The 12,716-nt window shown below is 64.3% G+C and overlaps 1 protein-coding gene across 2 annotated transcripts in view; it reads right to left on the reverse strand.

Moving 5' to 3' along the window:
- Window positions 1-1,582: 1,582 nt before the first annotated feature.
- TSPAN9 (tetraspanin 9) overlaps window positions 1,583-12,716 on the reverse strand; it is a 181,028-nt gene continuing 169,894 nt past the window's right edge. For both annotated transcript variants that reach the window (XM_030834691.3, XM_030834689.3), the window contains 6 exons: window positions 9,111-9,302; window positions 8,701-8,775; window positions 7,458-7,559; window positions 6,710-6,841; window positions 6,300-6,383; window positions 1,583-4,916 (listed from right to left, as the gene is read on the reverse strand). In XM_030834691.3, coding sequence (XP_030690551.1) covers window positions 4,845-4,916; window positions 6,300-6,383; window positions 6,710-6,841; window positions 7,458-7,559; window positions 8,701-8,775; window positions 9,111-9,302 — 657 coding nt within the window. In that variant the 3' untranslated portion in view covers window positions 1,583-4,844. The remainder of the gene's footprint in view (window positions 4,917-6,299; window positions 6,384-6,709; window positions 6,842-7,457; window positions 7,560-8,700; window positions 8,776-9,110; window positions 9,303-12,716) is intronic.

The raw sequence follows: 12,716 nt of genomic DNA on the forward strand, positions 1-12,716 counted from the left end.
CTCATTGCAGTGGCTTCTCTTGTTGCAGAGCACGAACTCTAGGTGCGTGGGCTTCAGTAGTTGCAGCATGTGGGCTCAGTAGTTGTGGCTTGCAGGCTCAGTAGTTGTGGCTCGTGGGCTCTAGAACGCAGGCTCAGTAGTTGTGGCCCACGGGCTTAGCTGCTCCGTGGCATGTGGGATCTTCCCGGACCAGGGCTCGAACCCGTGTCCCCTGTATTGGCAGGTGGATTCTTAACCACTGCGCCACCAGGGAAGCCCTGGATGTTCCCCCATCCCGCTGGTAACTCCCTTCGTTCTCACGCTGTAGCCAGAGGCATGGCACGCAAGGGCAGAGCTGAGCCGGTCCCACGGGCTTCAAGCCTCTCAGCGGGCGCCCACTGCTCTTAGCTTGAAGTTCAAACTCACCCACCGGCTCACAGGCTGTGACCCCTGCCCAGCCAGGGCAGCTGCCTCTCACAGCACACCTGGCAGGAACCCAGCGCTCACAGTGCGGCCGGGATGCTCCAGGAGCAGACAGCACAGGGGCCAGGTGGCATCGCCGTGGGGCGCCCACGGGCTGGGGCAGGAGTAAGAGCAGGATGGGCAGGGGGAGCGGCCCCACCGGCGCTCCTCTGACTTGGTTGGTCCTCAGCAGATGACAGAGGGTCACCTGCCCTCGGCCCCAAGGTCCCCCGGTAACTGTCCTTGGGGAGGCTCCCAGGGACCCCACTCCACTGGACCTTCGAGAGGGTCGCCTCAGACTCCTCAGTCCTCAGCGAACCCCCGGGGGCTTCGGGGCACAGCAGCCGTGGGAAGGGGTGCCAAGGTGGGTGCTCAGGACAGTTCGTGCCAGCCTGGCCTCCTCCTGAGGAGGGGGGCAGATCTCCACGTGTGGAGGGGCTCAGGGAGACCCCGTGCTGTACCTACCCTTCCTTCCCGCCCAGCCCGTCCACCCACCCCTCTCCTGTTCCTTGTCACTGTGACGATGACAGCAGAGGAAAACCCACAAGCCAGAACCCCAGCTGAGGGAGCTGGGAGCCTCCCGCTGCCGCTGGCCGGCAGATCAGGGCTCTCGCGGCTCCAATGCCGCCCTCCGTCCCCGCCGACCATCTCTTGCTGACGGGTGCCTCCCGCCCTCTGAAAGCCGTCCCAGGGCCACCCTCAGCGGGTGCAGCCCAGACCAAGTCACACGTGAGGTCCCCTCAGTCCTGGGAGAGACGCCAGGCCCACACGAACCCAGGAACCTCGCAGGGACCGGGGAGAGGCTGTACCTAGAGCTGACAGCCCCGCCCCACTGGGGGCCTCTGAGAACTTGTTCCTGGCCCCGCCCTCACACGCTTACAGGACCCCAGGACTGGCCATCTGTGGCGGGTGGCAGACACTGAGGCGGGAGCTGGCCTCTGGTGCGGCCAGGCCGCCAGGACAGGCCCCTGACCCCAGAGATCCCTCCCCACCCAGCAGATCTGTAGCTGGGCCCGAGGAGGTGGGGAGAGGCCCTTGCTGTGGGCTGTGCGTGGACAAGGCAGGCTGGTCCCCACAGCAACACCTCGTGAAAAAGCCACAGTCGTGGCTCCGTGGACACAAACACCACAAAGAGACAGGCTGCGTGTGCTTTTGACACGTTATCAGTTTTTATTTAAAAACATGCTAAAAACATGGCGTTCCGTAAGCCAGGACCAGGAGGAAGGAAGCGCACAGATACGGCATCGCAAGCAGAAAAGTGCATTGAAAACAGCACGCGTGCCCCCCCGCTCGGCCATGCTGCCCCAGCGGGCAGCGTGTGGGCACAAGCCCCAGGCCTGGCCCTCGAGGGGCCCGGTCAGCGTGGCGAGGCAAGGACACGGCCTGGACTTGGCCTCGTGGCGGCGGAGCGGGGGGATGGGAGAACAGGAACGCAAGAGGCCGGCCCTGAAGGGCTGAGGGGCGGGGGGACCTCAGGCACCCGGCTCCCGCTCCGTCCTGGCTGGGTCGCTGCTGTTAGCACCTCTACCAGCGGTGGGCAGGGGCCGGAGAGGCGGGACATCCTTTCCATCCACCTGGACCACTCTTTGGCCACCAAAGCAAGGACGGACGGCCATCTGGTCCAAGTGAAACCAGAACACCTGCATGAGGGCCTGGGGTGGGTCAGCAACCTTTCCAGGGTGAGGGGCCACGACGCAGGCCCACGCTGGAGGGGAGAGAGGAGGGGGCCTCCAGCGGGGGAACAGGGGTCGGCACCTGCTGGGGTCCCCAAGGGCCGTGCTCAGCCCTGCTGGCTCACCTCCCTTGCGAGACGGCTGCAGAGAGAGGCCGAGTGGAGACAGGCACTCCCCTGACGTCTGCAGGACCTTGGCCTTGGGAGTCAACTCTGTAAACCGCCTGCATCAGACCCCACTGAGCTAACTGTGACCTTGGCAGGGGAGTCGCCAAGGAGGGGTTTCCCTCAGGTAGTGCTGCCCTCGAGAGCAGGGTCGGGAGAAACCGAGCAGGTGCTGGGCCCCATCACTGACGTCACACGGCGCGGTGGGGACCGCTCTGCACGGTGGGCGAGGGCCTGGAAGGAGCCCCCCCGCCCCCGTGCGCGGGCTTGGCCGAATCACGGAACAGCCAAGCACAGGGTCAGGCGAGAAGGCAGTTTGGGGAACTGTGGACAAGGCTCTGTGGACAGACGGACGGGGCAGGGGCTGGCGGGAGGAGGGGGCCGGAGGCAAGGGCCCCAGGGCCGGAGGACGCCCCTTGAAGCCCCAGAAACATAAGATGCCAGCGAGGCCATACACCACCAAGGTGCTAGGCTTTCGCTGCTGATTTCAACAAAACTTTTACATTGCATTGATAGGCGTAAACCCCCCCAAGATAAACCCATTACGCAGCAGTGCCACTGTGCCGCCCGAATGCTCGTTTGTGGAGGGTCCCTCGCGGCGGAATGGTGGTGCGTCCTCTCTGGGCTCTGCAGACCTGGGCTCCCGGGAAGGCAGGGCCAGAGGGCGGGGAAGGCCCGTCCCCTGTGGCCTCTGCCCACGGCCCTGCCCACAGGCTTTCCCATGAGCACCCACTCCCGTCTCAGGAGGTGGTCTCTGCTCTGCCCAACCCGCTGAGCGCACCCTACTCTCTGCTGTCCCGCACCCAGAAGCTTGACTCCTGAGCACACCAAAAGCTCTGTACTGGTCCCAACCGTCTTGTACTTAAGGGAGAAGGGGGCTGCTGGCTGGTGGCCAGGTCTCAGCTCTCGGAACAGACAGGTGGAGGCTGGGGAGGAGACAGGGCCCCCCAGGAGGTCAGGGCACCCATCCAAACAGTGCAGAACAAAGGCAGCGCCCAGGTGAGGCCCACCTGGGGAAGTACCAGCTGGTGGGGAAACCTTTCCAATCTCAGCCCCATGGACTCTTGACTTATTTTTTTAACTGCACAACTTGCTTAGACCAGCATGAACCCTAGTCGGGGCACCCCGCTGCAGTCGGATGCCCCCCAACTGTCCATCTCCAGGCCCTGACTCAGGCTGCTCTGTCCTGGGGCTACTGTAACAGGATCCCGTCTGACTTCTCTTGGGTCTCGGTACTCTGCCTTGGGGTCGCAGAGGACGTGATCACCAGTCACCCCAGCATCGATGAACCCCAGGGAAGGAGATGAGGTCCTGGGACCCGGGTGGACGTCTCTCCCTCCCTCCCTCCCAGCACGGAGTCAGCAGCTGAGTGACTCTGGCTGGAGCGACCACGGCTCCGCCCTCCCCTCTGGTGGTCGTGGGTCCTCTGCCGCTGTCTGAGCAGCTCCACGGAAGGACCGCTTCCCCTTCCAGAAGCAATGTGAGAGAGTAAGCAGCGTCTGAACTAGAGAGGTATTTGTCCAAGAGTTTCTAGCAGGAATGTCTGTGAAATAACGTGTTTGCAGAACCTGTCGCGGGAATGCCCGCAGGGGTGGAAGGGGAGCCTCCCGGGCCCACAGAGGGCAGGAGGGAGGAAGAAGGGAAAAGGAACTGCTCATCAGTGACGCATAAGGACCCACGACCGCTCGGCCTCGTTCCCAAGCAAAGCACCCGCAGCCCCCAGAGGACCCCCGGCCCGGGCCTCTCACGCGGCCTGGGCCTCGGTAAACGCTGCACCCTGCAGGCCTCGCCCCCACACGGCCTCCTGCGCCTCCGTCTCCCCTGCCCCTCCCAGGCTCCCTGCTCCCCCACCCTCAGTGCATCCTGGCGAGAGCATCCTGAGTGTGCACAGCGGTCTGTCCTGACAGAAACCGGGCGGACACGCCCTGTCCCTGCCTGTCCCCACCCTCAGAAAGAAAATCAAACCGTTACAGAAATCAACGCAGTAAAAAGTTATAAATCAGAAAGCTAACCCTAAACTTATCCAAGAGATAGTATTCCTGAATAATCGTAATCAGAGTAAAATAAAATAGAAAAGTTACACTGTAAGGTATAAAAAGCCTGGGCGAGATGTTTCCAGGGGCCCGGCCGGGAGACGGTCAGCCCCGCCCGCGTCCGCGCACCCGCTCTCCGGGTGGCCAGGGGCACCGGGGCCTCCGCCGCGCAGTCTCTCCACCGGGAGGGAGCCCTGCGCCTCCCGCCCCACGCCACGCGGGGACAAAGTGTCAGCGGAGGAAGGACAGGGCAGAAGCACACTGGTGCTGGGGGGCCCCCACAGCACAGCCCCTGCCCACCCTGTCTTCTTTGGCAAATACACAGGAATCCGGGCACCCCGGCACCCCGAGGTCTCTGCACCTCCTCCTCCCTGGCCTCCGCCCGCCGAGAAGGCTGCAGCGGGCGGCGGGGAAGGCGGGCCAGGGCGGCGGGCGCGGGGGTCAGCAGTCTGGAGGGTGCGGGCAGGCGACACAAGCTGAAGGCCTCTTCCCTGGCGCAGTGTCCGCGGGGCCGGGGCGTTCAGCCGGCCCGCTCAGGCGTCATATTTTTTCCCAGTCCGGTGGATGTGCTGGAAGAGGGTCATGGAGAAGGCCATGCCCAGAATCTGAAAGACACGGGGAAGGCCTCAGATGGGGGCCACGGGCACCCAGAGCACGTGAGGCAGCCCCCTGCAGGATGCAGATGCTGGCGGAGTGAGAACGATGCAGAAAAGGGGAGGCCGCACGTGGGGACCTCGGCCGCTCGGACTGTCCGTGCGGGACGTCACCGAGCTTCGAGGCCCAGAAACCTGCCGTTTCAGAGCGCCGCGGTGAGGGCAGGACCTGACCCTAAGTGGCAGCCGACGGGGAGCTGGGGGCGTGGGGGTAGCGGCAGGACGTTGACAGCCCCCCGCCTCACTTCCGCGGGGTCCTGGGGTACATGGCGTGGCGTCTGACTGCTGCTCCGCTGGGAGGAAGTTACCATTCATCTGGGTCCCCTCGGCCCCCCAATCCCGAGCGGAGCAGAATGTGCAGGAAGCCAGCCTGCGGCCTCCCGGGCACCAGCACTCGCCGCGAATCGCGCGGCCAAGGACACCGTACTTCCCGTGGCACTCACACTCAAGGTCTGCCCGTGACCTTGGAGACCGAGGGGCCCAGCCTGGCCCCGGCGTCCTGGTCCAGGCCGGGCTGCAGGCAGCCCCGAGCCGAGCCCCACTCTCGGCACCGGAGAGACCCTTGCTCCCATGAGCCCGTCTTCCGTCAGAGCCCTGAGCAGGGACAGTGGCTTGTCTGCTAAGCTCGGAGGCTCGCAGAGGACCAGACATGGTCCGGCCCGCGGGGTTTAGGGAAGAAAGGGGACCTCGTGCAGGAGCTCATCTCCCCGTGATGGACCAGTCAGGGTCAGGTGGTCACCAAGGGTAGGAGTTATACACAAGTGGGCAAGGGGGAGCCCATAATGCTCCCCCAGAAAGGCCGGGGGCTCCTGCTCTCACCACGTCAGCCTTCTCTTCAAGGAGGGAGCCGGGGGCCCCTGCGAGTCCCCCTCCGTCACCCATGCTGGGCCTTGCACAGCACGACCGCCCGCGAAACGCTGGCTGAGGGCAGCGAGCCCTTCCCGAGCGCCTCCCCCGTGCGACGTGTCGGCTATTAAACTCACATAACGCTCAGAAGCGGCCCATGATCACGCCCACTACGCGGATGTGTAAACGAAGGCACAGCGGCTCAGCCACCTGCCAGGCCGCACGTATCCCACGGGATGGGGCAGACCCCGCGGAGGCGCCTGTAGGCCTTGCTCACAGCTGACGCCTGAGGACTCACCGCCGTTCAGTTCAGTCACAGGGTAAACGTCCCCGTGCTGTGGGGACAGGCACGTCACAGGCAAACCCATGGCGGCTTCCTGCGGGCTCGCACAGGCCCCGGGGGCGCAGCCCGGGCGGGGAGGGCCCCCGTCGGTCCTCTCTCCCTTGGGCTTTGGGGCTGGGCTGCGCGAGGCTGGACGGCCCCCTTACCTGCACGATCAGGATGCACATCCCCACCGTGCCGAGTACGTGTTTATTGTCATCAAACCACATCTTCACCTTCTCGTAGCAGCCCTGGGGAGCGAGGACCAGAGCTTCAGGCGCCGGCGTGACCCTCTCTGCGCCTCTGCCCCTGCCCCCGGCCCCGGTCCTCTTGCCTTCGAGCATCTCCCCCAGGGGTTCCACCTACAAGGCCCCGCCGCACAGCCCCAGACCCCATTCCCTCCGACCTCCGACGCCCCCAGATGTGGGCCCAGATCCCCCACTGCCCACTGCCTTCTAGCTTCAGGCCTGTGCATCCCCGCCCGCCCCACATTAAGCCACCTCCTTGGTGGCCCGGGCCACCGTCCCCAGGCTGTCCACCGCACGGACCCCTGGGGTGGGGTGGGATGCAGCCTCACCGTCCTCCACACGGGGGCGCTGCTGTTGCGCCCACAGCCCTGGGAGTTCTCCATGCAGCAGCGGTCGGGAACCGTGTTCTCCCCCAGCACCGGGTACCAGTCTGTGTAGTCGGTGACACCACAGCACCGCATCTGCAGGGGGAGGGGCCCAGGGTCAGACGGGCCACACCCGGCGTCCCCGTTGGACTTCCCCTGTCACCCGGCCCCCAGGGGAGCTGCCGCGTGGAGTTCAGCCTTCTCGTCCCTTCTTTGGGCCTCAGCCGGGCCCAGGGGAGGAAGTGATCGCTCCTTCCTGGAGGCTGGATGGGGAGAAGGCAATGTCACCTGCCCTCTGAGCTGGGCGCTGGGCGCTGGGCAGGCCGCTCGGCCCTCCGCTCGCCCACCAGCCCCCTGGCTCTTGGCTCTGTGGACCGTCCCAAGCTGGCTGTAGCACCCTGCCCCCTCGCGCTGTGCTAACTCGTTTCCTCTTAGAACAGAACCTCTTGAGTCATGACAAGGGAGGCAACCCTGCTGCTAAAATAAGTTGTCGTTCGTGCCAAAGCTTCAGAAAGGAAGGGCTTGGACGAGGTGCCCTCTCGATCATCCGTCCTTCCCAGCTCCCTGGGCCCCGCAGCTGCAGGTCCTGCTTGCCGACCCCCTCACCCCTCTGCGGCTGCCACACGGTGTCTGACCCAGAAGGCCAGGGTGCCCAGCCGGGTCCCAGAGTCTGAGGCCAGGCCCCGCCCCCCCACCCAGCACGACCCCGCACCTCGGCCTGAATGATGTTCCAGGCGTTCTTAAGCCCCACGTTGTTCTCCGAGTTGTACAGCAGCAGGCCTTCCTTCAGGTCCTTCCTGGCGTTCTCATTCACCTGACAGGTGAAGGCAGACTCAGTCGGGCGAGAGCAGGAGGCCGCCCCGCTCCCCAGCTCTCCCAGGTCGGCCAGGACAGCTGGCCACAGCTCTCCCGGGCGGGGAGGCCCGCGGGGGGCCGGGCGGTGACCCTGGAGAGCCGAGCTCTTCGGGCCAGAGCTGTGACATGGAGGCAGGCACAGCCCAAGCCCCTCAGCTGCCCTGGTCCCAGGACCAGCCCCGCACAGGCCACCTGCCTCCAGGCCACGACACCCCCCAAGGCTGCCCCTGTCGGGACACACCCTGGGAACGCAAGGTGCGGATCAGCCGTCCCGAGCGTGGGCCACCTCTGCTGTGTCTGTGAAGTTGGAAAATAGCCTCTATCTCTGGGATCGTGAGAGCTAAAGGAAAGGACTCCCATAAAGAGCTGAGAACAAGGCTGGCCCGCGGGGATCTCGCAGTATTATTCGTGCCTCCTTTTCAGAGATGCAAAGGAACTACTGTTACAAATCCTAAGAGTGCCTCTCCCTCTCAGCGTGGCCCGGGCGCCTCCTTCAAGACCCAAGGAGAAGATGGTAACACGGTTCTGGGTACAACGCACCCAAAGGGCCCACCGAGCCCAAAGCCCGCGCTTGGCCAATCGTTCCTGGCGGTCCCAGAAGAAGTTCCCCAACTTTGCAGGGAACCGTCCAGCCTGGCGGGGTCGCCAGGGGTCCCTGCTCCACCCTCCTGAACCCCCGGGGCAGCCTGGGAGCAGCTGTCTGTCCCCAAAGGTCTCTGGAATCACAGCTGCCTCCACTGTGAGCCCTACGCACTGTCACCTGGAAGCTTCCCCTGTGTTACCAATAGGTTACGCTCCTATCACCCAGCCCAGGCACCTAGTGAGCTCTGCATCCCTTCCCCACAACTGTGTTTGAATACTCCCAGTGACGGGGAGCTCTCTGTGCCAGAGGCCGTCCGTGGCATCCCGTGGTCATTGGAGGACTCCACTTCCTAAGACTACACTAGGTAATGAGCCCCCACCAAAACCTCTCCTCCAGGCCCTTCTTAGCTCTCCTCTCCTCACAAGTATGAACTGTCACTGCTTTTCCTCCGGCTTCCCAGACCCAACCCCAGGGGCAAGGAAGTTCCATACGCCCCCTCCCCTCCTGGAAGGCTTACCTTGTCCGTGTAGACAAAGAAGAGGATAATTAAGATCAGCTCCGCCAGGAGGGTGATCAACAAGACGATGAAAAACTGCAAACAGAAGGTGCAGGCGTGGGCACGTGGCAGCGGTCCCAGCCGGGGACGGGGTGCAAACGGGGTGGCCGGGGACAGGTAACACCTAGACAGGACTTCCCAGGTACGGGAGAGGCCACGGCTCCTGAGGACTCCCAGATGGGGAGGGCAGGGAGAGGAGGCAGACACCAGTCAAGGAGTGGGAGGGGCGCCTAGGGCAGGGGCAGCCAATCATGAGGAAGAGGGGTGGGGTCAGGCAAAGACCATTCTAGGAGCTACTTCTCCGGGCTCAGGGGCTCAGATGCAGGGCGATCCAGCGTTCGGAGGGCTGGGGAGTCTGGGGTCCAACTTACACTCAGAAGGAGGCACCTGTTCTCCTTGACGGCGCCCAGGCAGCCGAGGAAGCCCGTCACCATGACGACGGTGCCTATGGCAATGACGAGGTTGGCTGCAGACAGCGATGGGAAGCTGGGGGAGAAGGTGGCAAAATTGCCTTGGGACACGGAGAGCCAAATGCCCACTCCAAGCAGTCCACAGCCACAGAGCTGGAGAGAAAGGGAAGCCTGTTAGCCCGGCACTGCTCTGGTATCCGTCTCCACAAGACTCACAGGACTGCGTGTCCCTCCACTGCCCCCACTTCCCCCGGCCCCAACCGTGAGACACGGACAGGGTGCAGCTGGGTGGTGTGACCTGCACGAAGGCCCCAGCCTCTCCGCGTCAAACGGGATTGAACTAGCTTCTCGAAGCTCAGAGGGTCACGTCAATGAGGACAAATTAAACAAGGCGCAGGGAAAGCACGTAACAAGTACGGAAGGTCCTAACTGCACGTGCGTGGCCATGGGGGTCCCACTCAGCAGAGGAGGGCCTGGCGCTCCGGAAGGAGGCGGGGAGGGGCCACATGGTCATGGAAGCAAGTGAGGAGTTTTGCAGGGAACCGCCGAGCCAGTTTCTCAGAGCCAGACCCTGTGGTGACTGGGTCCCGCTGCCCTGACCGGAAGGGCCACCTGTCCATGGTCCTCAGGAGCTGGAAGAACAAATTTCACGCATATGGAAACAGGAAGGAGCTCCCTGGCCTGGCTGAGGGGCTGGCCGACGTGCAGGGCATGGGTCCGCCATGACCTCACCATCCATCCCAGGGAGCAGCAGCCGCCGCCGGCTGGAACCCACTCCGCTCCACGGCACCCCTGGGGCTGCGATGCCCGCGGCTACAGTTTCCCACTCCGCGGGCTGCAGGTCTCCATAGCAGCCTTGTTTTACACGCCATAAGCTGACACCCCCCCGTTCCCTCCAGGGGCTCAAGGATGTCTGCGGGGTCTCGGGAGCTAGTCAGTCGGCCGACAGGTATCTACCGAGAACCTACAGCACAGAGGAGCCACAGCCACGTTAGGGACCTGCCTTCCCAGGGCCTCGGCTCGGACCAGACGGGAGCCAGGGGAGGGCAGCATCCACCCCAGGCCGTACGCACGGGGGCCAAGTAAGTGGCACAGAGTTCAGGTGGCAGGGGGAGGGGGCAGCCCCGCAGGCACGTGCACGGGGCAGGTGGGGAATGAGACACTACCACTCCCCTTCTGGACCGTTGTGGGACTTGGAAAGAAAGAAGGCCCGTGAAGAGGGTGACCAGGGCCAGGCGCCGGCCTCCGGGAGACAGGTCGCGAGCCGGGCGCCACGCTGCGGCCCCCAGGATGCAAGCCCATCTCTGCTCTCGAGCTGCCCCCACTCCGGGGAGCGGACACGTGGCAGCGAGGGCCAGGCGGCCACACGCAGGCGCACAGCAGGAAGGCCAGGCACCGGCAGAGGCTGCCCAGGAGACGACTTCCTCTCTCATCTGCTCCACGAACCGGAATGGAACTCGTACTCGTTAAAGCCGGGCCCTGCTCTAAGCACGGGGCAGCGGTGGCAACGGCGCCGGCAGAGACCCACCCTGGGGAAGAGGGGACACACAAGCAAGCACACGACAGGCTTCCCAGTGCCGTGAAGAGAAACAGTCAGGATGAGAGGGAGTGTGGGGGCAGGGGCAGGGGCAGGAAAGGCCCCTCGGGAAGGTGGCACTTGAGGAGGAACCCACAAGAGGGGAAGTAAATAAGCACGCAAATAAGCGGGGGAAGAATGTTCTAGAGGAAACAGCAGTGCAAAGCCCTGGGTGGGGGGAGCCTGGCCAGCCGGGGACCAGAGGTGACAGAGTGACAGTGGTGGGGGACCGGCGGGTGGGAGCTCGCAGGCATCAGGAACGAAAATGGTGGTGTTCTTGATGGGATGGGAAGCCCGGGAGCAGGACAGGGACGTGATCTGTGGTTTCAGCAGGTCACTCTGGCTGCTGTGTGGAGAATAGGGCATCGGAGGGCAAAGTGCGATGGGCGAGCCATCAGGACGCCACTGCCGTGACCAGGGGACCAGGCGGGGCTGGAGGGACCTCCAGCGGGAGGCTGTGCAGGAGTGCTGAGAGACAGTCCAATTCGAGATGTATTTGGAAGGGCTTGCTCGGCTTCGACGCATGAGTAGGATTTTGATAAATGAGGAGACGGAAAGGCAGTCCAGACGGGGCATGCCGAAAGAAGCGGGGCTATTCCCGCGCGGCACTAAACCGGAGACAGCTCCCAGGGCTGCAGAGATGGAGCCGGCCGAGCGGAGCAGCTGCTGGGGCCCCACGCCGTGGACAGCCGCCCTCGCCCCGTGCCCTGCGGCAGCCCCGCTGCAACGGGGCCGAGTCCGCGGTGTGGGCACACCAGGCCCAGAGCGGCCCCACACACAACGGGGCATCCACCCAGCTCAGCCAGGGACTGGGTGCCACCCACACCCGCAACCACCAGGTGGCGACCCAAGCCGGGTCAGAGCTCTGGGTTTGCAGGGAGGCTCAGAGACATCCAACCTGTCACTGACTCTGCTCAATCCGGTCATTTTCTGTGCTGCCGGCTCAATTTTTCTTTCATTAATCACACCATGGAAATTCATGCTCTCCATGCTGAAGATTTATGGCTCTAAAACCCAGACCCTGGAATGAAAAAGAGGAGACCCCGGGCTTCCCTGGTGGCACAGTGGTTGAGAGCCCGCCTGCCGATGCAGGGGACACGGGTTCGTGCCCCGGTCCGGGAAGATCCCACATGCCGCGGAGCGGCTGGGCCCGTGAGCCACGGCCACTGAGCCTGCGCGTCCGGAGCCTGTGCTCCGCAACGGGAGAGGCCACAACAGTGAGAGGCCCGCGTACCGCAAAAAGAAAAGAAAAAGAGGAGACCCCGCTGCTGCCAGGTCACTTGCTACAGGCTAGGTCGCTGGCTACAGGTAGGGAGCCTGGCCTTGGGACCCTGGAGCCGCAGGACGCCCTCCCACCCTGCGCTGGAGACACCGGGCCCCTCGGGACCATCCCCGGGCCCGGGAAAGTCCTCAGGGTACTCGCACCACTTTATATAAGGGACGTCAGCATGCACGGATACCAAGGGACGACTGTCCAGCTCCCTCCCAGCAGCCGGTTCCCACCGGGAGTGGGCCCGGGAGGGTCCCCTTGTGCCTCCCCTCCCCGTGTGCCTCGTGGACAGGGGCCCCACGTGGGAAATCCCAACAGCTCAGAACCTCCAGGAGCCAGTCACCTCGGTGACTTCAGGCCTCCCAACCTCTGCCCTGCTGTGCCAGCTCCCCACAGCCCGCCGGGGAGGACGAGCTGCTCCCCACACCTCTGCTTCCCTCTCATTTCCTGTCTGAGGTCACCCTGTCCCGGGTAAGTCTCGGGTAAGGCCTGCTGCGGACAGCAGGGCAGCCTCCACCGGCAGCCTGGACCCAAGTCCCGCACCTTCCTCTCAGAGCCACACACGCGTCCCCGTCCCCAAAAGGCCACTGCTGAATGAATGAGGCCCTGCAGGCAACGAGAGGCCCTGCTCACCCCACATCCTCGGCCTCCTGCTGAGATGGAGGGACCCTCTGCTCCCGTCTCTGACCCCAAACCAGCAGAGCCCCCAGACCCTAAGTTC

Source organism: Globicephala melas, chromosome 10 (assembly GCF_963455315.2).
Source record: "Globicephala melas chromosome 10, mGloMel1.2, whole genome shotgun sequence".
Classification (NCBI taxonomy): Eukaryota; Metazoa; Chordata; class Mammalia; order Artiodactyla; family Delphinidae; genus Globicephala; species Globicephala melas.